This window comes from Eriocheir sinensis, chromosome 5 (genome assembly GCF_024679095.1).
Source record: "Eriocheir sinensis breed Jianghai 21 chromosome 5, ASM2467909v1, whole genome shotgun sequence".
NCBI lineage: Eukaryota > Metazoa > Arthropoda > Malacostraca > Decapoda > Varunidae > Eriocheir > Eriocheir sinensis.
Window position 1 is genome coordinate 2,055,402 of NC_066513.1, and position 26,922 is coordinate 2,082,323.

Here is a 26,922-nt window from a genome sequence, read left to right on the forward strand (position 1 = left end):
CACAAGAGATATCCGCTTTCATCACTCCCTTTGGGCTCTACCAATATAATGTAATGCCTTTTGGGATGAGGAATGCCCCTTCAACCTTCCAGAGAGCCATGGATTATCTGTTACAGGATCTTATTGGAGTGTCCGTTTACCTAGACGACATTCTAATTTTTACAGAGCATTGGGAGCAGCACCTTACGAGACTCAGGGATGTGCTGACAAGGCTGCAGGCAGCCCACTTCACCGTGAAGCTGGCTAAGACTACCTTCGGCCGAGCAACGGTGACGTACCTGGGCCACGTGGTGGGCAATGGCAGAGTACGACCCAAGGAAGCCAACATCTCTGCCATCCTTGAATACCCTGCCCCACTACTGGAAGGCCCTGCGGCGCTTTCTGGGCATGGCAGGGTATTACAGGAGGTTCTGCCCTAACTTCGCGGCCGCCACTGTCCCTCTCACACGGCTCACGAGTGGAGCCGTACACTACTAGTGGACAGAGGATTGCCAGGCCGCCTTCGACCAACTCAAGAACTTCCTGGCCCAGGGTCCTGTACTCATCGCCCCAGACTTCACTCAGCCCTTTGCCCTGCAGACTGATGCCAGTGATGCCGCTCTTGGTGCTGTATTACTGCAGGAGGTGGCGTACCACTCCAGCAAACTTAATATCCACCAGAGAAGATACAGCACCATTGAGAAAGAGCTCCTGGCCATCGTCTCAGCAATCCAGAAATTCGAATGCTACATACAGCCTGCTCAAGAACCACTCCAAGTCTACACAGACCACAATCCATTGGCCTTCCTCAATCGCAGCAAGTTTACCAATCAGCGACTTCTCAGATGGTCCCTGTTTCTCCAGCCCTACAACCTGAATGTCAACCACATAAAGGGAGGAGAACATCATCGCCGACGCCCTATCTCGCATCTAAAAACTCGACTTGACCAGAAGTCAACCACTACGACTCCACTGGGCAACAACGGCTACCTACAACTACAAATCAACCCAGTGGTGTCGTCTTCAGGGGGGAGGTATTACTGCAACCAGACTATCTCTGTTGCTACCACTGAATTATCAATTATTGTACCTGTTGCTCCCTGAGCTAGATTAGTCTAAGGCTTTAGGCTTATCAGATAGCCTTGGGCTATTTCAGAGGCATTGTCGAAACCTCCACAAAGTGTGAGAGTTAGTCTCATCTCAAAGGCCAAAGTGTACTCATCTCCTGAGGGTTCGGCTAGCAGCAACAACTACTCTCACGTCATCAGCCGAGTCAGTGAGTCAGTAACCACTTACAAAGTGACCAGTGAACACTAGGAGGTGAACAATACTATTTTTTTTCTCATATCTCATCATTTCTGTGTCCATCTTATCTTTCCATTCATCAGTGATTATCATCCATTTATTCATTGGTGGTGGTTATTATTATCTATTATTATTGTGTGTCATTGTGTGGGTTTCTTGTGTTTTCCTTTTCTCATTATCTGTGTGTCATTTTGTCTTTGGTTTAATCTTCGTTTTGGTATATTATTTTGTTATGCTTAATGACCTTCACACCATTTACTTGATTTAAACGACCATAAGGTCTTAAGAGCAAGTAACGTAATTACTCTCACTTGCTACAGGTGTTGTTAATATTGTTGTTTCTTACTTATACATTAAATTTATGTTAAGGACTATCTTCGTATTTTCATCACCTCATTTAATGTTCGGGTAACCAGTTTCTTAAATTATCACCCTAGACAAAACTACTGTGTTGCTCGTAACAGTATATATAATAGTTGATGATTATTACGCTATTTTTCAGCACCACTCGCTATAATGAAACTGTAAAACATCGGACCCCACACTAGGCTGGTCCAGGCATAAAGCGGTGTGTGTGTGTGTGTGTGTGTGTGTGTGTGTGTGTGTGTGTGTGTGTGTGTGTGTGTGTGTGTACCTGCCTCCCTTCTCCACCCCCCAAACACACACACTTCCTGCCGCGTGTGAGGTGGCTGAGTCCGCGGAGCCTCAGCGAAGAATGATGAGCCCCCAACATGCACAGCCTCCCGCTGGGCAGCGATGAATCAAGGGCGCGATAAAAGAACTCCGACTGGATCACAGGAATAATTAAAGTGGAGCTGAGCGGCGATCGCCCCAAGACAAACGAGGAAAGAACCTGAAGGGACGAAGTGAGAGAGAGAGAGAGAGAGAGAGAGAGAGAGAGAGAGAGAGAGAGAGAGAGAGAGAGAGAGAGAGAGAGAGAGAGAGAGAGTCAACATTTCCATCCCCACCTTCGTCTGACTTATTTGAATGAAAAGTCCGACACAGTTACTCCTGGCCACACACATTTTTCCCCCTCTCAACACTTCCTCCCGCCAGGCAGAGTAAGAGTCTGAAAACAGCACGCAAAACCAGTCATGAAATAGGAGAGTTTGGGCTTCATCATCACAGGCGCCATGCTGTTACAAAAAGAGCCGCGCAAAATTCGAAGTGATACTGATACAATCTTTTTTTATACTTTTTTCGAGATCCTGACGATACGTAGAGCACAAAAAGAAACTTGCATCAGCATGAATTTGAATTTCGCGCGGCTCTTTCGGTAAAAATGGTAACGCTTGTAATGAAATTAGACAAAGCTCTTTAATTCTACGGCTCTGCGTAAAACAAGCCGCCGCCAGAAGATGGTCCCAGCTCGTAAACTGTCCAGGGCTACGAGAGAAACGATCCATATTTCAAGGAACAAACAAAAAGTCCTTTAATTTCACGTCCATCCGCCATCCACTCCTTTCACATCCGACGGTTTCATCCTGGCAGCCACAGGTGTCTGATTAGGTATAACGAACCCTGGACAGGTGTGGTTATTCTTTGTTTTTTAGGGGGTGAGGACTGGATTGATATTCCCGACTGATATAGTTTGGGGGACGTTACTGTAGTACTGACTGTAGACTGTTTTTTTAGGGGGGAGGTAGAGACTGGCCTATCTTTCCTGTCTGATATAGTTTGGGGGACGTTAGTAGTAGACAAAGTTACTTAAACGCGGAATTAGCAGATTTTGTTAAGGCATTCCGACATTAACGTCAATCTACTAACCTGTTTTATTTGTTTTTATTAAGGGTAAGGTGACACAGCAAGAAGCCTATGTAAAGAATATCATCCCAACAGTCTTGGCCCCTACAAGTGTGTTCCCCTATTAAAAAAAAAAAAAAGCTTCTTATATACTGTGTGTTTGTGTGTACTCTGTGTTAGGTAAGGTAAAGTAAGGGGCATACGTTCTGTGTGGCTACATAATACTTTTCCCTAAGGTGCAGAATACAACCAAAACTCCACGGAAGTTGCGTTGAACATGAAAGTCTGATTCTCCGGCAACGGCCCCCTCAGAGACGCAATCCCCATATCTGATCGTACACCGAGAACCAAGGAACTATCGAACCCCAATGGATCGTTGGGGAGGGAGATGAGCAAACCAGCCGTACAATGCCTGCCAATAACCGCACAATTCCCGGCCCGCAGCCTCCCTCCCCACTCGTCTTTACATTGTCGTCTTCACAGTGGAGACAACCTTCCGCGCCGTGATGATGGTTCAGGCGACACCGGTGGAAGACTTCATCATCACGACGAGTATGATTCTTTTAATTCTTGCGTCATTAAATCAAAGAGTTATGACGATAATGAGGCACAAATGAACTTTCTCTTAAATATTCCAAAGTCCGGTCTCTCTTACCACCACCGAAGTCAAACAAAACTTTACCTTCCCCGTTTTGCATTAAGTTGGGGAAGACTTTCATCAAGACTGAGAGGAAAAGAAATTAAAGTAACTCTCCTGCACTGGCACCAGAAGCTCGCATAACGCTGTACACCTTCCCTCGCATTGTAGATGCTGCCTTCCTTGCTAAAAAATAAATAAAATAAATAATAAAAATAGAAATCTACTCTACCTCCACTTGGAAATTTTTTATGAAGACTGAGGAAAAAAAATATTACAGTAATCGTTCTTCACTGATGCAAGACAACGGCCCACATGACGCTGTGCACCTCTCCTCCCCACCGTCTCTCTTACCGTTAATAAAGAAAAACAAAACTATTTCTACTTTGCCTCAGCTTGGAAATTTTTCATCGTGAGTGTGAAGAAAAAACACAGACGTAATCCTCCCTCATTGATCAAGGACAAAGGCTCGCATAACGCTGCGCACCTTTCCTCACCCTCAACGATGCATCCTCCCTCACCACTACTGAAGAAAAACAAAACTATTTATATTTTGCCTCAGCTTGGAAAACTTTCATGAAGACTGCGAGGAAAAGAAATATTAGAGTAATCTCCCTGCACTGACGCCAGACAAAAGACCTTCATAAATCTGCACACCTTCCCTGTTTCTCCTACATTACTAAAACAAAAGACCTCCTATATTTATTTTGCATCATCTTAGAACAAAATAGTCGTGAAGGATCATATTCTTCAACATTTTTTCTCTACTCCACTTTCTTTTAGTTTTGCTAGCGGGCTTTTTTGTGTTTATTTTTGCCCTTGAGCTACTTCCTTGACTTTAAAAAAAAAAAATCTGCGCCAAGGTCACTTATAACAAGGCTTTCGCGGGAGTTCTGTGGGTTTCCATAGATAGTTTAAGGGAAGAGTCCTCCGTGAAAATATGAAAATTTTCCAAAAATACGAAATTGAGTTATATGGTCTATGGCAACATCCTATCCTTTGGCTTTCGAATTGTAGATAATTTTTCAGTCTGACATAAATCTAAATGCCAATAGCGAGGAGATTTAAATGGCTACTGCGTTGGCGTGGCACGCTGACTATGGCGCATTAGCTGGCATGCCAAAGTATGGAATAAATGTTGAAAAATCAAACATGCAGCAATCTTCAGGGTGAAGTTTATAACCCATGTAACAGTTTTGGAACAATTTGGGTAGGCGGTGGCTGAGTGGTTAGCGCGCGGGCCCCGCATCCATTGCGTGATGGACGACGCGGGTTCGAATCCGCAGCTACCACCTGGGATTTTTCAGTCACCGCCGAGTGGCTTGAAACTACCCACATGCTGTCCTGAAGACCACCCATCAACCCGGACTGTAGAGGAAACCAACCGTCCAAGTGAATCAAGAACGAGCTCCGGGGGAGCATGAGTCAAGAAAAGACGGCGCCACTATAAACACTTGCCAGCGCCATGACGGGCTGGGGCCGAATACCATCTAGGCCCCTCAAGAGAGCCTACCTGCGCTATAGGCTGGCACGTAAAATAAAAAAATATGGATATGAAAAGTGCAACATGCTCACAAAAATGTTTGGAACAAATTAATACATAGAAAAAATATTAGAAATGAGAGAAAAGAGAAGAATTGCACCGAAGAAGAAATTAGAGAAGAAGAGGAAGACAGAGAAAGGACTTCCAACCGATAGCTATGCATCTGGAGAGTACTGATCGAACCTTGCAACAATGAGGGCAGTGGCGCGCCCTGACACCCTCACCTTTGAGCGATTAATACCTTTATAAGGGAGAACAAGGTGCCTGATCCTTTTATGCACTCACTGATATGTGATTACTGATCCCATAAAATTCACATGAAAGTAGCATTGACGGTACAAAACCTTCACTGGGCCGACGAACTTTAGCAAAACTTTAATCGCGTTTTCCTCAAAACTAGCACAAAATGAACAAAAAAATTTTTTTGCTTTTATTTTCTGCACGACTTTCATTAAGCTTTAGGACATACAAGATCATATATCATACTAACATTCTACAAGATTTTTTTTTTTTAAACGGCATAGTATCGATATATGGGAAAATTATCCAAAAAACAATTAAAATTCTTAAATTAACAAAAATAGTTTTCAAAAAAACATCTTGACAAATTGTTAGAATAACAATGAATTATCAGATGTGCGTGTCAAGAAAATCAGTAAAACAATGGCTGAGAAAAATTCAAAATTTTCATAAAAAAAACGAAAAATAATTTTCTTAGTTTTTCTATTCATCTGATCAACTTGAAATTTTCATATGATAACAAAGGTACTAATCTATACAACATATAAATTATTCATGACAATAGATGCAACTTTAATCCACGGCAGACTTTCCCCTTAATGCCCCTGGTGGTAGTTTAACCCTTCCTCTGTACCATGAACCTAAAATAAACACTCACTAGAGCCCGACTGATCATCTTTTCTGGCCCTTGTAAAGAGTTGACGTGGGAGGCGGAAGCGTCTGAGAATACCGCCCAAAGAAACACACACGTGATATTCCCTCCCCGACGGTACACAAAAGGCTCGCATAAGAAGTACACTTAATATGACTCTGCAGAACTTGCATACATAATAGCTTCCTGCCGTAACAAAACTCCTATTCCTACTTGCCCTCAACTCGGGAAATATTTCATCCTGAGTGTGACGAAGAGAACCACAAACGTAATCCTCTCTCATCGATGCCAGACAAACCCTCGCCTAAAGCTGTGCACCTTCCATCACAACTCTTACCACTATTGAATAAAGCACAAAATATATCTACTTTGCCTAATTTCGGGAAATTTCATCGTTGGTGTGAGGATTGATGATGATTATTGGGACGTTTGGTCTTGGCGCCCCAACTGCAAGGATAAGTGTGAGAAAAAAAACTTAATTCTCCTTCACTAACGCAGGACAAAGGACCACATAAGAAATACATTTGATATCCCTCTGCACAGCTTGCATACATAACAGCTTCCTTCCTTAACAATACTCCTATTTCAACTTTGCCTCAGCTTATAAATTTTTCCTCGTGTGTGTGAGGAAGAGGAACAAACTTCAGTCTTCAGTAACGTCACAGAAAGACTCGCATGAAAGTGAATAAGTAACGCCGTATTAGCATTTTTTTAGTGGTTAGTTTGGCTTTTTAATTCCAGTTTTAAGATAAAGTTACTCGTAGCTATATAAATGTTGGTGTTTCACAAGTAAGTCTACGTTACAAACTCATTCGTAAAAGTGGTATAAAAATCAACATAACCAACTAACCGCCAAATTTAACCCTTATGTGGTTAGTTTAATTCCTGTTTTGGGATGGAGTTACTCGTAGCTATAGAAGTGTTCGATTTTCACAAGGAATTTGACATGTTACAAACTCAGTCGTAAAAGTGGTATAAAGATCAACAAAACCAACTAACCGCCTATTTTAGCACTTATGTGGTTAGTTTAATTCCAGTTTTGGGATGGAGTTACTCGTAGCTATATAAGTATTCGATTTTCACAAACTCGTACTAAAACTGGCAGAAAAAAATCCACAAAACTAACTAACCACGCCTTGAAAAACGGGTCAAAAAAGATAAATCCGCCACATTACTGCTGACGAAGACTAATACGGCGCTTAAATGACCAGGTGTTAATATCCCTTCGTACAGCCTGCATGCATAACACACCTCCTGCCTCTGCGGAATGGACTGTCAAGGCGATAACTTTTTCTCGTTTTCATCACATTACCATTACATTTACACACACACATTTACGTTAAAATACTGGCGGGAGAGACTACTGTGTGCATGTTGGTGAGTGTGGTGACAGCATGTGGTGGTGGTGGTTATGGTGGTGACTGGTAGTTGTGATGGTGACTGACTGGTGTGGTGGCAGTGGTGGTAGTGATGGTGACTGGGATGGTAGTGAGGAATGGAAAGATGGTGGTGATTGGGGAGGGTGGTGATGGTTGCGGTGAATGCAGCAATGGTGATCGATGTAAAAGTGGTGGTGATGGTGATGGTGATGATGATGGTGATGATGGTAGTGATGGTGATGCTTTTATTCGGCCTTCTCCCTGACTGCAAGAATAATGGCGTGGTTTGTTCATTGACTTTTCGCGCCTTTCTTTGCTTTAAGCCTAGTATATTATGTCCTTCCAATCGGCGGTCACTGGACTTGTTTGTTTCGTACTGCTTGCACCTTTTCTTCAGTATGAAAATGATTCCTGCCACTCTTCCACTGATGCTAGGGAATTATTTTTTTCGTTTCCTGGTGGATTCTTGCTAATTAAAAATCCAACTTCGCGTTCCTTCCTATCTATATGATATCCATAGAACAAGATCTGTCCGTCCGGCAGTGCTGTGAATGCCTCGCCCGTCCTCATAACCTCACCAAGACCCATCGTGTCCCGCGTAATCCAGCGTACTGTCTAGTTTTCTAGCACGACAGCTAAAATGCTCTCTCTTGCTTAACATTGTACGTTGATACTCGGCAGAGCCCTATATATATGAAAGTGCATGGGTTCTTATGATCTGCACCATCCCAGGACGGAACATATCAGCGAGGCGTCTCCAGTTTGTCAGCCCGGGACGCCTCCGCTAGCAATGGGAACCTGCCACTGGTAAGATGGGTTCAGACATATGTCAGGGACCTGCAGCACACGCAATTTCTTGGGCGTGGTTCACCTGGCTGGAGCCTGGCAACAACTATCATTGTCCCATAGAAAGCTGCTAGCCGTCCCAGCCACCTTTGCTGCCGCCCAAAGTTTTAACCAGAACCCTAGCACGTGGGACAGGAATTCAAGTTATCCGCTTTCCCCAAGGATTACCTGTAAACCATACACATACATATATAAATACATACATACATATAGACTAGCTTCACATACTCAAGCACATCCGCTAACAACCCTAATTTTCCCGAGTTTCCCTGAAGTTCCCTTAGGCTCAGGCTTATCTCTCCTCCTCTCTGTGATTATTACATGGGACAGGCGGCCGAGGCCAGGAAAATTTGATGAGCGAGGACTCGACTCGACCTTTCCATTCACCGTCCGTCACTTATTGGTACTTCACGAAACGTTCACTTTCTAGGAAGCCTTTCTGTTGGCTTATGACCTTTAAGTAGTGATTTACTTGTGCTCTCGAACCTTCCTGCCACTACAACTACCACTGTCATTACGATAGTTTACTTTTATCAAATACTAGAAAGAGAGGAAGGAAATAAGAACGTAAGGAGGAGGTAAATCGCGAATTGGCTCGGGAACATGAAGGCCACCGAGCACCTCACTGATAATGGCTGAGCCCCGCGCCGATCTCTTCATCACCTCTAATAATTCCTCTTTCCTCCTCCTCCTCCTCCTCTAATCGAATCTCTTAACTTTTTCTGCCCCTCCTCCTCCTCTTGTCTTTTTTCTTCCTGCTTCTCCTCCTCCTCTTCCATTTCCTTCTCCTCTTCCTCCTCATCATCACCATCATCACCATCATCACCATCATCATCACCATCATCATCATCCATTCATCCATACAGTTACCAAATGAGTTATTCAACCAACCACCCATTCATCCATCTATCCAGCCATCCTTAGCCTTTCCTTCGTCCATCCAAGAAGGGGAATAAAAGGAGGGGTAGGGGAATAGGAGAATTGGGAAAGGGGAGATTGTGGAAGAGAAGGGGAAGGGATGGGGAGGCGGGAGAGAGAAGAAGGGATTGGAGAGATGTGGAGAAGGAAGAAGGGATGGGGATACGGGACCAGGGAGAAGGGATGGGGATACGGGACCGGGGGGAAGGGCTGGGGGAGACGGAAGGAAGGGGAAGGGATAGGAAGACGAAAGCAGCTAGGGGAAGGGATGGATTAAACGGAAGGAGGAGGAAGGGATGGGGGAAACGGAAGGAGGAGGAAGGGATGGGGGAAACGGAAGGAGGAGGAAGGGATGGGGAAAACGGAAGGAGGAGGAAGGGATGGGGGAAACGCAAAGAGTAGGAAGGGCTCGGGGACACGGCAGGAGGCGGACGGGATGGGGGAAACGGATGGAGGAGGAAGGGATGGGGGAAACGGAAGGAGGAGGAAGGGATGGGGGAAACGGAAAGAGGAGGAAGGGATGGGGGAAACGGAAGGAGGAGGAAGGGATGGGGGAAACGGAAGGAGGAGGAAGGGATGGGGAAAACGGAAGGAGGAGGAAGGGATGGGGGAAACGGAAGAGGAGGAAGGGATGGAGGAAACGAGAGAGGGGGAAGGGATGGAGAAGAAAGAGAAGGGATTGGAGAGACAGGAGAGGGGAAGGAGGACACAGGATAGGAAAGAAAGGAAGGAAGAAGAGGAGAAGGGGAAGAGGAGAGGATGAAGAGAGAAGGTATTTAGGAGACTGGGGAGGAAAGACTGGATGGAGAGGCGGGAGAGGAAAGGAGAAGAAAGGGTGAGACGGGAGGAAATGGAAAAGGGCGCATCAATTCCTCACCTCTGCTTCAACTATTTAGAACGCTAACCCACCGACACACTAACACGCTGACACGCTCTCCACCCTGCTGACACCATGACACGCTGACAACTCACTCTTACCTGGCGCCGCTCTCCCTCCTCCGCCGCCCACCTGTTGAAAGCAGTCACGCTTACCTGTGGAGGAAACAATGAGGAGCGTGAGAAAGACGGGCTGGGAATGATTTTAGTGTTTTATTATTATCATTATTATTATTAATATTATCATTATTATTATTATTATTATTATTATTAGTAGTAGTAGTAGTAGTAGTAGTAGTAGTAGTAGTAGTAGTAGTAGTAGTAGTAGTAGTAGTAGTAGTAGTAGTAGTAGTAGTAGTAGTAGTAGTAGTAGTAGTAGTAGTAGTAGTAGTAGTAGTAGTAGTAGTAAAAGTAGTAGTAGTAGTAAAGTAAAAGTAGTAGTTAAATTATTATCATTATCATCATTTATCATTATCACTATCATCATTATTATCAGTAGTAGTAGTAGTAGTAGTAGCTGTAGTCTCTAACCTGATTAAAATATTTTGGACATGTCCTGACTCATTAACTCAGTAAGAGCCAAACTGTCAGACAATAGAGATGTCACTGACTACAAGACAATGTGCCTTGGAAACAAAGATTACTACTACTACTACTACTACTATTACAACCACTAATAATATCGATAATATTAATAATAATAATAATAATAATAATAATAATAATAATAATAATAATAATAATAATAATAATAATAATAATAATAATAATAATAGCAATAATAATAGTAATTTATAACAACAACAATAATACCACCACCACCACATACAACATTCCCGCACATCTGCAAATGTAATCAACAACGCTATTCAGCATTGATCACTGGCCAGCGTGCGTGGTGTATGTATATCCCTACACCTGCATATCCCTTCAATCACACATTCCAACATTCTACATCCTTGCACGTGCATGAGCTACGTGCGGGGTCGCCAGCCACTCGGGGCAGCAACGTATCCAACTAGTTAAGGACCAACGTGAAGAATGTCTTGGGGGAGGCACGAGGCACTTCCTCCGCCGCCGCTTCTCATTCTAGTGAAGCAAGTCGGCAAAATTAGCCCGCGCCTTCCCAGGACCCGGATTCTTGCACTCACAGGATTTAATTAAGGGTTTAGGCGGAAACAAAGACGCGAGGAAGCAGGAGCGAGACCCAAAGGTGGTGTTGTGTCTATTTGGACAAGCACCACGACACGCACACACGCAGCCCCAGGTACCGGCGAGGAACAGGTGGTTGGGTAATTACCTGACGGGGGAATGAAGCACATGGCGACCCCTCCTCCCCCCAAAAAAGAATATTCAAAGGATAACATCAAGAAATGTACAGCAAAATTGTCACCAAAATCATTAAAAACTTAAGAACACAAATTCAACAAACATGTATATCAAGGCGAACACAAAAATGGTTAACGTATACAGAAAAAAAATGCTAAAAAAAAATGGGATAACACGGCAAGGCATCTTAGATTTTTTTTGTGTGTGTGTGGCTTCCTGGACTTTTTTAATGAAGCAGCGTGTCGCAGACGTTTGGCTTTGAGCTGCTCTGTACCGTAAAAATTTAAAGAGTAAAAAAAATAGAGTAATTGCAAAAAACTAATAACCCTACGTTCTCCACGCCCCGAGCCGCTGCACCGGGCGGCGGCGTCAGCGGGCTGGCGGTGCCGTCCGTGGCAAGCATCACGCCTTGGACTCCTTTCCCAAGCCAACTTTTCTTTCAGTCTACATATAACCAAAAGCGGCAGAAAATACAAGTGACTTGCCAGCGTCAAATGTTTCCCTGTATTCCATAATTATGTGAACTGAACTCAACGCTATAAAAATCATATTAATGGTAAATTAATTGAAACTATGAACATATAACGCTATTAGCGAACGGCAATTTTAGGATCCATCCTCGAGAGCATCTTATTTTCCCTTCCAATAAAGAAAACAGTCAAAAGGAAAAGAAAGGATATATTAACAACATAGCCAGCGAAACAAACTCTACCCCCAAGAAAAGAGGAGAGTTCACTCTTCCAACTACTCGAAGTGTAGAGCTCTTTTCTCTTTTGCCTCGGCTTTGTTCTGATGTGGTTGTTCTCCTCTCCTCAACAGCTTGGCGAGCGCTGCGGGAATGCGTCATGAACTATTTTGCTGCCGCGGATACGTTAAATTAAATCAGCGTGTGGCGGTGTACTGCTCGCCGGGGACGTGATGCACCGCGCTGACCTGCTCTGCGCCTTTTCTTCCACCAGAGCGAGCAAAAAACGCGCCCAAACCCTGAACTTTTCTGATCGAGGCTTTGTTACGAATACTCATCGATCTTATCTTTTCGTTCTATTATGATTCCTGATCCTTTATTTAGATGGATCACGTATGAATAGAAGCCTGCCAATACTGATCCATCTACTGGCATCATCCTTTTCAAGTGAGCGACGGCAATTCCTTTCAACGCAAAGAGCCTGACAATAGGGACACATTTGATGCGACAACCTGTTCGAGAGCAAAGAGCGAGGGATCAGAATCACGACCAAATCTCTCGAGGGAAGAAGATGAATGGGATTTTGTTACCTGCAGCGCCTCGCTTCGCCTCGCGCTCCCAGCTGGGTGCACCTCAGCCACGGAGACTCGGTTCATTTAGTATATTCGCTTTTCTAACTGGTGCAGTCTCTTTACTCCACAATACCGACGAGCGCAAACAAATGGTAATGTAACTTAAACTTTGCTATCAGTCGTAAATTGCACGAGGTGATTATGATTAAAAGATGTCTTTTCGTACTAAAAAATATCAGTCGTGTTTAGAAAAGGGAGTTTTCAATTTCTTTTTTATTCTCTCTCTTGCTAAACAAATTTTAATAAGACCACCATCACTCCGCCGAGGCATTCATTACCAGCCAACTGAGAACCCCGGCCAACGACGAGCCTCTGTAGCCTCCAGCAGAGTACCAACACGCAGGACCGGATCCTCCACCAATTTAAACAATACATTTTGATTTAATAAGGTTAGTATTGTAATCATAACTAAATGAGTGTCAGTACCATGTAGTCAAGTGCCTGCACGTTTTCCTTTCTTTTGTTACCATGGTAATCCATGCAATTTGGATGGTCCATTTTCTCTTACGACAATAAGAGAGAATTGGCCCAGCTGTGTGATGTTAATGTTAATTAAACCATTAAAACCAACAAAAAATAAAATATTTCCCCAATTTTTTTCTTTTGCTTCCTGGACAGTCCAGGAAGCAGGCGTTTTGTATCCCCGGGTTTATAGTGGCGCCATCTACACATTTCAACATTCATTATATATATATATATATATATATATATATATATATATATATATATATATATATATATATATATATATATATATATATATATATTATATATATAGTTACATTATTATATTCATATGAGTAACTGGAATTGTATGTATGTAAAAAAAAAAGTAAGAATAACTTGTGCTTATTTTATTTTGAATTTATGCATATTGATAATCGGAAGAATAGTCCCGTTGTATTTTATTTTGAATTTATGGATATTGATAATCGGAAGAATAGTCCCGTTGTATTTTATTTTGAATTTATGGATATTGATAATCGGAAGAATAGTCATTGTAGTGTTTTTTGGCCATTAGATTAATTAGACTATAGTTTGTGGTGTATGCAATGGAGTTGGCCAACACGACAGCAATAGTGAGGCAACTTGAGCGAGGCGAAGCACGTACAAAAACACATTCACTCTTTCCCTCTCCTCTTTCACTCACACACTCACTCCTCTCTCACTCACTCACACACTGCCTCACTCCCCCTCCTCGGCCAGGTCGCCCAGTACAGGGTAGTGCCGACATGAGCCTCTACCTAACCAAGTTTTAGCTTGACAAAATAAAGGGTCGCGAGCACCGACACACAGCGGTTGGGATACATGGATACATAGTAGGAGAGAGAGAGAGAGAGAGAGAGAGAGAGAGAGAGAGAGAGAGAGAGAGAGAGAGAGTGTAAAAGCCAAACAATGATAATTTTATCTGCACCTCTTTCCCCTTCCTTTATTTACCTCTCTCTCTCTCTCTCTCTCTCTCTCTCTCTCTCTCTCTCTCTCTCTCCTCAACAAGATGGGAAGTGAAGAGAAAGAGAAAAGGACAGGAGTAGGAGAAAAAAAAAGACAGAAAAAGAAATAAGGAGACAAAGAAAGGCACACAGACAGAGAAACAAGAGACACACACAGACAGACAGACAGACAGAGGTAGGGAGGGAGAGAAAGGTAAGCGAGCGAATAAATAAATTGATAACCTGACACAGCTGGGGCACAAAAAGTAGGTCACACACACACACACACACACACACACACACACACACACACACATGCATTAACCCCCCCCCAACCTCTCCGTGTACAGTGACAGTTTCATTACAGAGCGGCGCATGGAGAGCATTTTTCTTCCTCTTTATTATAAGCCCGGGCGTGTTTCCATTGCCTCGGATTATAACGCGGCTGAGTGATGCGTCGACTCTCGCGTCTTGTCACTACAGGCGCGTATAGAAAATGGGATGAGCGCTTTTGTTTATCTCATGCCTGTGCCAGTGTTCTCTCTCTCTCTCTCTCTCTCTCTCTCTCTCTCTCTCTCTCTCTCTCTCTCTCTCTCTCTCTCTCTCTCTCTCTCTCTCTCCGTGCCTAACCCCCGTTCACACCTGATGCTGCCGCCTGGGTCATGGGTGCTCCTCGCCGCCCACGCCCGGAGCCTCACAGGTGAACGCACTTAAAAGCCACACTAACGCCACAATTACATTACAGGCACGGCAGAAAAATCACCTCGCCGCTTTCAACCTTCATGCCTTTGTACAACACCCCTTGCCACACTCTCTCTCTCACACACACACACACACACACACACACACACCTCTCCGTGGTGCAACTGGTTAGAGCGCCGCGCTGCAAGGCTTCACGGCCAAACAGGCGGCGGTTCGAAGCCCCGCTCAGGCCGGATTCTTTTCGTTGACTACACTATATTGTATAAAGTTCCTTAATATAAGCCTCATAACAGTGTGTCCTCCCTCATCCACACTCAGTGATTTACTTTAGTACTACTCATTTATACCTTCATAATTCTTCCGTTATACCATTACCATACTTCCAGCTCTTCCCTGAATAAAAATAATAGCACCACTATAATTTGGCGATAAGAGCACCATTACTTTTATCGGATAGGTACATACTATATAACCACCGAAACGTACACCATAATAAACCACAAACCACTACGCTACCAATAGTTACTAGGTAATTAGGCTATGTAAGTAACACGTTACCCTACTCTCCACTTTTATTTAAGGTGCCTATCAGTATTAGAAAGTATACTACATTTAGGAGTGGTTACTGTCCACTCTTGAGCAAGGGGGATGAGGTGTGTGGTGTGTGAGGTCCTGGCAGTACCCAGAGATCGACGCGTTAATGAGCAGGCACTTGCTCGTGTCGGGAGGGTACCTGCTGGCGAAAGGGAGTCCAACTCGTGATCAGGCCGTGGTGGTGAATTACACACATACACACACACACGTAATCATATGAGATTTACATTTATATTTATATTTATATTAGATTAATTAATATTATACAATTTAAGTTTCTATTTAAATTTTATGTACGCAAATGAATCGATGTTTAACATGTAAATTTTCAGACTTTGGCTGCACACCAAATAAATAAACCGTTTATTATTATTATTATTATTATTATTATTATTATTATTATTATTATTATTATTATTATTATTATTATTATTATTATTATTATTATTATTATTATTATTATTACACAACCGTTCGCACGTCTGGAGTTAGGTAATCCTTCAGCATGTGGAGGTCAGAGCCATGCTATAGAGCAGCTTTACTCCACACACCCCGTCCTGAGATGGTGACTGGCAACACTGTTAAACCAATTATAGTGACTGGCAACATTGACAACCCTTCTATAGCGCACCGGTTACGGTTGTACTCTGGAAAAGTTTCAGCGAACGATCACTGACTTCCTCCCGGGCACGGCACGTGTGGTGCTTCCTCCACTCAGCCGCAGCACAGGACGTGCTGGCGTGACCCCGGCCACCGCCGTCAGCTGGCTCCTCTATATAGGGCCGAGGCGCTAGGCGGTTGTCTTGGGTGTCTTGCGGTGGCGTGAACACTGTTCAAGATTATTTTTTACATCGACTAATTAAACTCAGGATTATCTGATCTACTTTTAAACTGAAAGAACAGCTTTCATTAAGACGGCGTAGCCACGGTGGCGCCCTGGGTGGATTATGCTGATTGCACTGCACCGTGCGAGAAATGTTGCAGAAAGCATTGGAAAAAATTATTACTACTCATCGGATGACTACATGAACGGCTTCCGCAATTGTGGTCTTTAGGGTCCCCGTGGGTAACAAACTCAGCAGCAGAATAATATACCTCGCTTTTTATTTCAGTGTGGCAGTGAGGCACGTGACCCTTATCAAATGTAACCTAAAAACTCAAGTTTGGAAAGTTTCGTTTAGTCGGCGCAACATCTGTGGTCATATGCCGGAGAGAGACAGAAGGGGAAGGAATTATAGGAGAAGAGAACAGATCCAAGGAGACGGGACACAACCCCCGATTAATACCTGGTACCCATTTACTGCTGGGTGGACAGGGGCGTAGGGTATCGGAAAAGCCGCCCAAATTCTTCCACTTCGCCCGGGAATCGAACCTGGGCTCTCTCGGTTGTGAGCCGAGTGTGCCAACCACTGCACCATGAAGCCCCCCTAAAAACTCTAAGCCAAGCAGTCTACGAGTATAGCAGGCTTCTTCAAAACCATAGTAGCACCAGACTACCCACTGGTCGCCCTTACTTTACTATCGACAAAAATTGTCCAGAGGTAGCCGGTTCTTACCCACCGTGGGCTCAAGGGACAATAAGACGGAGATGAGCACCAAGGCCACGCGTAGCTGACGTATGTCACAACTGTACTTACAAAACAAAGCTGTAAAAACCTTTCGCTACTCGGGGGCTAACCAGTGACTGCATCCACGTGCACCCAACACGTCCCTGATTCTCCCCAAATACACCCTGGGGCAGTGCTTAAACACCCGACTCCCCGGCAGGGCTTGTCACAGGCTTCCGCCAAGGAACTAATAGTGATGGCCACTGGCACCACCGACATGCTGTGACTCATTGACATAGCACCCCACAATACGACAAGGACATGTTGTGACCCGCTGACACAGTACCCCCACATAAAGACACAGACATGCTGTGACCCGCTGACACAGCACCCCCACAGTAAGACACAAATATGCTGTGACCCGTTGACACAGCACCCCCACATAAATACACAGACATGCTGTGACCCGCTGACACAGCACCCTAACAGTAAGACACAGACATGCTGTGACCCGCTGACACACCACCCTACCAGAGAGACACGGACATACTGTGACCCGCTGACACAGCATCCCCACAGTAAGACACAGACATGCTGTGACCCGCTGACACAGAGACACGGACATACTGCGACCCGCTGACACAGCACCCCCACAGTCAGACACAGACATGCTGTGACCCGCTGACACAGCACCCCCACAGTAAGACACAGACATACTGTGACCCGCTGACACAGCACCCTAACAGTAAGACACAGACATACTGTGACCCGCTGACACAGCACCCTACCAAAGAGACACGGACATACTGTGACCCGCTGACACAGCACCCCCACAGTAAGACACAGACATACTGTGACCCGCTGACACAGCACCCTAACAGTAAGACACAGACATACTGTGACCCGCTGACACAGCACCCCCACAGTAAGACACAGACATGCTGTGACCCGCTGACACAGCACCCCCACAGTAAGACACAAATATGCTGTGACCCGTTGACACAGCACCCCCACATAAATACACAGACATACTGTGACCCGCTGACACAGCACCCCCACAGTAAGACACAGACATACTGTGACCCGCTGACACAGCACCCCCACAGTAAGACACAGACATGCTGTGACCCTCTGACACAGCACCCCCACAGTAAGACACAGACATACTGTGACCCGCTGACACAGCACCCCCACAGTAAGACACAGACATACTGTGACCCGCTGACACAGCACCCCCACAGTAAGACACAGACATACTGTGACCCGCTGACACAGCACCCCCACAGTAAGACACAGACATACTGTGACCCGCTGACACAGCACCCCCACATAAAGACACAGACATACTGTGACCCGCTGACACAGCACCCTAACGGCAAGACCCGAACATGCTGTAACCCGCTGACACAGCACCCCCACAGTAAGACACAGACATACTGTGACCCGCTGACACAGCACCCTAACGGCAAGACGCGAACATGCTGTAACCCGCTGACACAGCACCCCCACAGTAAGACACAGACATACTGTGACCCGCTGACACAGCACCCCCACAGTAAGACAGACATACTGTGACCCGCTGACACACCATTTGCACAGCCAGATCGACGGGGGCACAGAAAAGCTGGCGGCAGTCCCAGGGATGCACTTGACTGCCGGGGATGGTAAATGGTGCCACTCCTTTGATGGTGGAAGGTGAACAAGAATCTTGTAATTCAGGAGACATTCATTTATTAAAAAAAAATAATAATAATAAATGATATTGCTCTGTTTAGCTTCTCGCGTGTTTTTCTGAATCAATATTGCTGCTGGACTGACCAGGAAGGGATCGACTCAACTGATCGAACAACAGCAGTCATAAATTATTCATATCTTTCAATCAACAAAGCGGAGATAGAGATGGGGAGGATAAAAAGTGTTCATGGTGAGCTAACAAGTCATTCATTACCTTTATATTCTTCCAAACCCAACCTTCGAAGCAGAAAAGCGCCACCCACCCTGCCAATGACCACAGCCGCCCCTGTGCATCACACGTCCACCGAGCGGGCACAGAGCCGCTTGCAGGGTATTAGTGTCGTCTTTGCCGCCGGCCAGGGTTGCCAAGGCCTTGCTGAAGTTACCCACGGACTTGAACGTGAAAAATAAAACTAAACGTAGTACTCCAGCTTGAAAAATAGAATGCTGTTCTATCCGAAAATGTTGATATTGGGCGTGACTAACAAATAGCCTAAACACAAGCATATCGCGACCTCCAAATATTTCCCGCGGAACAGCTTCAGAAATAGCCTATTTAGGTGGGAGAGCCACGACCTTGGCGATACTTTCTTTGTCGCCACGCCGCTCACCGCGCCGCAAACTGTGTTCAGCCCCCACTGCATCCCCCCCTCCCTCCCACCTGTCCTTTGTTACAAATTTTATTAATTTTACACTGAGCTGTTACAAAGGTCGATAATATTCCAAATGATAAAACAAACTGACTTTTGTTGAACATACCAAGCTTTAATAACAGCTAAGCATCCAACACAACAATGGCAACACAAAAATTACAAGTCAGGGCAGTCAAAGAAACAGATGGGAAGATGATATCACAACATATATCGAAGCAGACTGAAGTACTTTGAGAAAGGAGGAAGGCGTTAGATAAGGCCACTGCCTCGTAGTGTTAAGTTACCTCGGCTTTAAAAAAATGTGAAGCTATATTTATACATCAAAAGAATATGAAATCCTACCTATCATTAACACCTGACCAATATCGTGCCAAGCCGTTCTGATAAACTTAGCGAATCGAAACAGCGAAGATAACTGCCTACCGGTCACACACTCAGAGTAAGGAACACCTCCCCGTCAGTCCCGTAGAGTAAATATACCCTTCGCGCGTCAAGACTCAGCCGCCGCTCCCGCCCAGACACTCCGCTCATCCGTCACAAGACTGAGAACGTGGTAAAGGTCAGCGACACCCGCGACACAAAGGACGTGGTGGTGGTGACGGGGACGAAAACACACACACACACACAGAGAGAGAGAGAGAGAGAGAGAGAGAGAGAGAGAGAGAGAGAGAGAGAGAGAGAGAGAGAGAGAGAGAGAGAGAGAGAGAGAGAGAGAGAGAGAGAGAGAGAGAGAGAGAGAGAGAGAGAGAGAGAGAGAGAGAGGAAATAATGAAATAAGATAGAAAGAATGAAAGAAAAATGGTAAAAAGGAAAACAAGGAACGTAAAAAAGAAATAAAAAGAAAAAGATAGGGAAGGAAAAAGAAAAAATGGAGAAAGAAAATAGGAGAAAGAGCGAGACCGATAAAAAAGAAAGAAGAAAGGAAAGGAAAGAAAGGGGAAAGAAAAAAAAGGTACGCTGTTGGAGGTCATAATCACAACAAGACCTGATATACTAAGTGTCACATTATTACACAAAAATTATGTTCGTCAACCCCGTTCCTCATGCACTCTGACTGTCCCTTTACAAGACTATGTTAACACGCAGCAAAGTCACGCAAAGGCACAGTTTTCCAGTTAAAGATCAAAGGACTGGCGAGACGTGGTTTTCCTTGCACTATGTAAAAGATTAACACGCATGACAACTCCAGAACACTCACATTACAAAAATCGTGTAAATCATATGAGTTGCCGTGGGGAGAAGTCCGTGGAAAGCTTCTCGTGGCTATGAAACGCTAAAGTTGGTGGAAACGGATACAAGAAAGACAAAGTGGCAGGAGGAGAGATGTTATTACGGCGGAACTAAAAGGATAGGACGGACTGAGAAGAGGAGTCACTTGGTATGATTTTCTTTTCACTGCAGTCTTTCGTTTTAACATAATATTCAGGAAGGAGTTCAGACAGACGGCCGAGAGCAGTCAATGATAAAACACAGCCTGGCATTTTTTTCAATTCTCTTTGCTATTACATATTCAGCAAAGAACTCAGGCAGACAGGCGCGTGCAGTCAATGATAAAGTAGAATTGGCCTTTTTTCAGTTGTCTCTTTGCTGTTACATACTCAACCAAGAACTCTGACAGGGGAGAGGAGTCAGTGATGAAACACACACTGGTCATTTTTCTCAGGCAAGTATTTTTGCTCTTACATATTTAGTAAAAAGATGAGACGGATTAGGGAGAGGAGTCAATGATATAACGCAGAGTTGGCAATTATTCAGGTATGTCTTTTCGCTATTTTTAGTACTACCAATAAGATGACAGGTAAAACAGGTGAAGGGGGAGTGCAGACACTATAAGCCGCCTGTTCAGCTGCTCCAAACGTCGAGAAAGTGACGAGAAAAGGAGAGAGGACGAGAATAAAAAAATAACTACAGTAATGAAGGGACAGAAGGGGTTAGATAATAGCTATATTAAAACACTAAATAATCTAGAAGCAAAAACAAAAAATAAAAGAAGAGCAACACGAGGATTCTAAAATACAATATCAAAACCATAACAAACAAAACAAAGTATATAAAACTATCTACTTTTCTTGAAGTGTTACATGCTCAACAAAGGGATTGGACGGACAAGGAGACGAGTTAATGACAGCACGCAAGCAATATTTTTCAGGGGAGCCTTTCGTTTTGACATCCTCAATTGTGTGTTTAAGTCGCCTCAGGCATTGCAAGGACCACACGCTCACATTTGATTAGGCTTCCGTAGAGGTTGTTCAAGTATATCCAGCAAAAACAGGAAATAAAAGAAGAGCAACACGAGGATTCTAAAATACACTATCAAAAGCATAACAAACAAAACAATATAAAACTATCTACTTTTCTTGAAGTGTTACATACTAAACAAAGGGACTGGACGGACAAGGAGACGAGTTAATGATAGCACGCAAGCAATATTTTTCAGGGGAGCCTTTCGTTTTGACATCCTCAATTGTGTGTTTAAGTCGCCTCAAGCATTGCAAGGACCACACACTCACATCTGATTACTGTAGAGGTTGTTCAAGTATTTCCACGGGTAGTTTTATGAGCCTAGTGATAGTTTAACAAGACCTCTGCACCATGAACGTGAAGAAACACTCAAGAGAACCCGACTAATCTCCTTTGCAGCCTTTGTAAACAGTTGTTGTGAGAGCCCAAAGCGTCTGAGAATAAGAGTCTTTTGTCACCTCAACGGAGTGCAAAACTTGCCCCAACCTCCACCACGTCAATGTTTGGGTCCGTGAGTCACTTTTACTGCCTTTTCCCTTGTCCTGACGTCTTGGGTACGTCTTGTTCTAAGGTCGACGCCCTCATGACCGTCCACTCTCTCTCTCTCTCTCTCTCTCTCTCTCTCTCTCTCTCCACCTATGACATACGACTTCCTTTCGGCTGTCGTTTTCCATTAAGTTTTTGTCTGCCAAGTCGTTGCTAATGCACTTTCAAACTGCTTTGGACATGACGGAATCTCCCTTATAATCCATCCCGCGTTTTCTTTGTCGCCGCCTCACGGTTCGCCGCTGCCCCGCCCCGCCGTGATGCATTATCGCGGAGTCAGTTTAGCTTCTGCCTCGCGAAACCCTGCGTATCAAGGGGAGAGGGTCCTTCTGTGTATGTCTCGTCTTAGTGTGTGTGTGTGTGTGTGTGTGTGTGTGTGTGTGTTGGGGGCCATGTGTGTTTGGGAGTGAACGGTCTTGTATGTGTGTGTGTGTGTGTGTGTGTGTGTGTGTGTGTGTAGGGGGTGGGTGGGGGTGCAAGGATAAATGGGAGCAGTTTCAGGGACACGGTGTGCAGTGGGGTGCACCTCACGAGTGGTTGGAAGGCAGGTTTGGTGGTCAAAGTAATCAGGTCTGCAGTGTTACGTCACTGAATATCACGCCTACAGCACAACAGTGAAATAATATCCTTCCTACCCCCTGGCTCTCCTGTATAGTGATGAGTGTGATTTAAACAAGATTTAGTCATTCCTGTAAGGCAGCCTGATGCTTTGTCCCATTGTTCGTCTCTTTCTGTTTCTTCTGAGACGCTTTGACCCGTAGATTACAATGTATTTTCTATATCATGAGCATTGTTGCCAGAATTCCAAACCAGAAAATAACAATCCATTAAAAGTAATGCCATCACGAGGCTTGTGTTGGCAGGCCTGAGGGGTGACGGGGGGCCGCTCACGTGGTTGGAAGATGTTCTTGGTGCCAGCAGGCCACCCTTCAATTTCAATTGACATTAATTTATTAATTAAAAATAGTTATATGCCGCAGAACGACTGCAAGAGTTAGGTTTCCTGATCCTGATCTGCGCATCGCGGAACCCAATCTTTACTATCACAGAGTAACTAAGTGAAGCATCTAAGTGTGAAGAAGTACCAAGGAAGACCTAAAAGTTATGCAAAGCGGAACAGGTTAAAAGAAGAAGAGTGATTGTTGATATCCTAGTTATATGTATACATACATACGTCATCATTTACTTTTACAAAAATATAAATAAACTTGGGTGGGACAGATCCCGATAAACCGTCGACGGATCTTTTCCGTTTGGCGTACAGCGCTAAAATTAATTTTAATATAGATTTTCTTATGTATTTTTGTCCGTAGAATCCGAATATGACAACCGTTTTATGGAGAAACGAACAGTTTTTAAGTTATTTTCCTTTACGCTGCAGCCGCCAGCACGCCGCTCAAAATAGCTCGCAGAGGGCTTGGCAGGGGAGCATATTTAAACTACTCCAACCGAACTTTACGACCTACTAACGGGGGCTGCGCCCTCGACCCCTAATAACCAGGGGGCTACGCCCTCCTGGACCCCCCTCATGTATATGTGACTTATTTCAGCGAGGAGGTATTTCGCAACACCTGCTGCAGCCTCGCCGCAGCCAGCACCAGAGGCGACGCCGCGTAAACATTATCCCATATTTTCAAGAGTAAAAAAAGTCCTTGAATTGGATTTTCAAAGCGCACACCACTGGACTGCTGAAGGTTTGCAAACGGAAAAGATCCATAAATTGTATATAATACTGAATATTACGACTTTTAAAGTTTGAATTCGCCGCACACCACTGGAAGAAAATAACCCCAGGCAACACCAGTACCCCGACACTGCCACCAGCACGCCGCACACCACTGTGAAATTCACCCCCGGGGCAACACCAGTACACCGACACTGCCACCAGCACGCCGCACACCACTGGTCACCCCCGGGGCAACACCAGTACCCCGACACTGCCACCAGCACGCCGCACACCACTGGTCACCCCCGGGGCAACACCAGTACCCCGACACTGCCACCAGCACGCCGCACACCACTGGTCACCCCCGGGGCAACACAAGTACCCCGACACTGCCACCAGCACGCCGCACACCACTGGTCACCCCCGGGGCAACACCAGTACCCCGACACTGCCACCAGCACGCCGCACACCACTGGTCACCCCCGGGGCAACACCAGTACCCCGACACTGCCACCAGCACGCCGCACACCAGTGGTCACCCCCGGGGCAACACCAGTACCCCGACACTGCCACCAGCACGCCGCACACCACTGGTCACCCCCGGGGCAACACCAGTACCCCGACACTGCCACCAGCACGCCGCACACCACTGGTCACCCCCGGGGCAACACCAGTACCCCGACACCGCCACCAGCATGCCTCGCTTCAAGGCTTCATTAAGTATGGCACGACACGGGCATGTTCGTCCTGTATAACTAACACTTCCAGCTCTCCTCGCCACTCAGGGCTTACCGTGGCCGAGAAGCAACACACGGCAGGCCAACACTGTTCCTTGAAGAAACATTTTCCAAAGAATTTTTACTTGCACTTCCTTGTTCCTGAATATTCCCCCGAAAACCTCTGCACAAACTAAATTTTATATTCCCTTTCATATTCCGCACGAGGAAATGTAGCCGTGCTCTTTCCCAAAAAGTTCACACACTGCCGAGGCAGCCTTCGACTCTCTCCTTCCACTATCACGGCCCCCGCCCACTATCACCGCCGCCACAAGGATGGAAACAAAGCCCTGCCTCGGCACACACCACAACGTAGCGCTGGGACACAGTTCCTGAAAGGTTTGCGTCGCGTGGTGGAGGGACGCCGCACTTTATGAAACTTTGCGAAGGGCAACGTAATTATGAGCGTGCTGTTACATCACATTTTAATAATTATCATGATCTGCCGAAGTCACGGAAATAATTTCCTTGTCTACCTCGCACACACCATTTTAGAGTAGGAGTGTGGTGGGCATCAACACTGGGTGGCAACACAGGCGGGCCACGAGGGGATGTAATCGATGGGCCACGGTGCCGTGTGGATTACATCGTTATTTGCATGTTTCCACTTAATTAAAATTCTTTTACATTTCATTAATGCCTGATATTGGGTAACTATATTGGGTGTATGTGGAAAGCGGATGATATTTTGAAGAAGGCTTTTACTTTTCCAGATTTTTTGCAATCCTGTAAATTGCAATAAAGTCACAAAACTGTTTTTTTAAACTACACCAGGAGACGATGAATTCTTAAATGCAGGGCGGAAATAGACGGTAAATATGGAGATTCACTAAGCGCATCCAATATTGCCCCCCACGAGAATAATAACCTTTCCAAGGACTCATATACTGTTGTACTTCGCTAGTTTTACCCGCGCATCATACATGTGTGTGTGTGGGGGGGGGGGGGTCCATGGGGAGTTAGGAGGGGGGTCGAGGGAGCGAAGCCCCCTCCCCCCCCTCCACGTTAGAGGTTAGGTTATGTAACGTTCGGTTGGAGCAGTTTAACTATGCTCGCCCACCCAAAAAAAAGACGATTTCCCATGGGTCCCCCAACATCGTTAGGGGAAGGGGATCAGGCCTTTTTCTTTACTTTTAAGCACTTGTTCCTGCACCTTCATATTATGGTTGAGGGACATGTACTTCGTCCCTTAACTATGATGTGGAGGCGTAATATCGTATTTTGGAGGCGCGGACTCAATCTCTACAATTACCCAGACCTGTACATTACAACCAGGTAAATACACAGATCTAATTAAAATTTTAGCTGCTTATTCCCAACCCTGCTAAATGACGCGAGGCTGGGGCAAAAGGTGGTGGCTTCCTTGCCCACGCGCCGCGCACACCACCGCCATCACTGGCTCGATTGTTCGCTGCTGGCTTGTTCTCCCGCTCGCTCGTTCGCTCGTTCGGTTCTCTCTCTCTCTCTCTCTCTCTCTCTCTCTCTCTCTCTCTCTCTCTCTCTCTCTCTCTCTCTCTCTCTCTACGACTAAATGTTGTGTTAAATGAATGCTGTGGACGGGAAGTTGTTATACACGGCAACCAGCTGTTTCTTTACAAGCCCCAAGAGTTTACATTACCAGGGTCCAGAGAAAGAAAGTATTCTCTGTACCCTGTACATTACAAAAGAAACCAACAGCAATAAGCTCTAAACTTCGCCCTCATAACCGTTAACTAGCAGCTCCGGAGTGACAGTATTCGTATACATGGAAGAGGTTGTCTTAAGAGGTGAGGACGCCCGGGCCTATCAACACACGGGTAACAGGATGACGCCGGATATACTCAAGCTGGCAGCATTGGACCCCCTACTAAACTAGTAATTTTTTTCTCTCAGGGGCCAATGTACCATATTAGTTTATATTTTAAATTACAAAGCAGTAAAAAATATTAACAGTCTAAAGCACCTAAATCTTAAGCTTAACGCCTAACGAGTAGTATCATGTAGCTGTCAGATACCGCCAACCCAGCCCTGATAATATGAGGGAAAGGTAAGAATAATTCGTCGTCCACCTTTTACCACATCCAGTAATACAATGATAAATACAGCCACTCAGAAATGTCCCCCTTGATGGATGGAGATATTGCTCAAGCAGTATTTTACCCATAACTACCAACCCTCCGACGCCAGTCCTCGCCCCACCCTGCGCCCACCCCTGGCGGCCCCAGTACGGTTATCAACACACACGGCAAGTTACAAGACATATCTCTATGAGGTGAGGGGCTGATGAATT

At 45.2% G+C, this 26,922-nt stretch overlaps 1 protein-coding gene across 1 annotated transcript; it reads left to right on the forward strand.

Annotated features, from left to right (window-relative positions):
* The first annotated feature begins 297 nt into the window (after nt 1-297).
* On the forward strand, nt 298-24,597 carry LOC126982732 (mucin-2-like). The gene is made up of 5 exons (XM_050835041.1): nt 298-366; nt 17,258-17,319; nt 18,189-18,457; nt 18,594-18,732; nt 24,006-24,597. The coding sequence occupies exons 1-5, from the start codon at nt 298-300 to the stop codon at nt 24,595-24,597; spliced, it is 1,131 nt and encodes a 376-aa protein (XP_050690998.1).
* The last annotated feature ends 2,325 nt before the right edge of the window (nt 24,598-26,922 follow it).

What these genes read in the sequence shown, in the direction of transcription:
- LOC126982732 (XM_050835041.1), top strand. Translation starts at nt 298, where the DNA reads ATGGCAGAGTACGACCCAAGGAAGCCAACATCTCTGCCATCCTTGAAT. An exon ending in CCCTGCCCCACTACTGGAAG is followed by an intron (nt 367 to 17,257) that starts GCCCTGCGGCGC and finishes ACTCCCCGGCAG; the next exon opens with GGCTTGTCACAGGCTTCCGC. An exon ending in GCTGACACAGCACCCCCACA is followed by an intron (nt 18,458 to 18,593) that starts GTAAGACACAGA and finishes GCACCCCCACAG; the next exon opens with TAAGACAGACATACTGTGAC.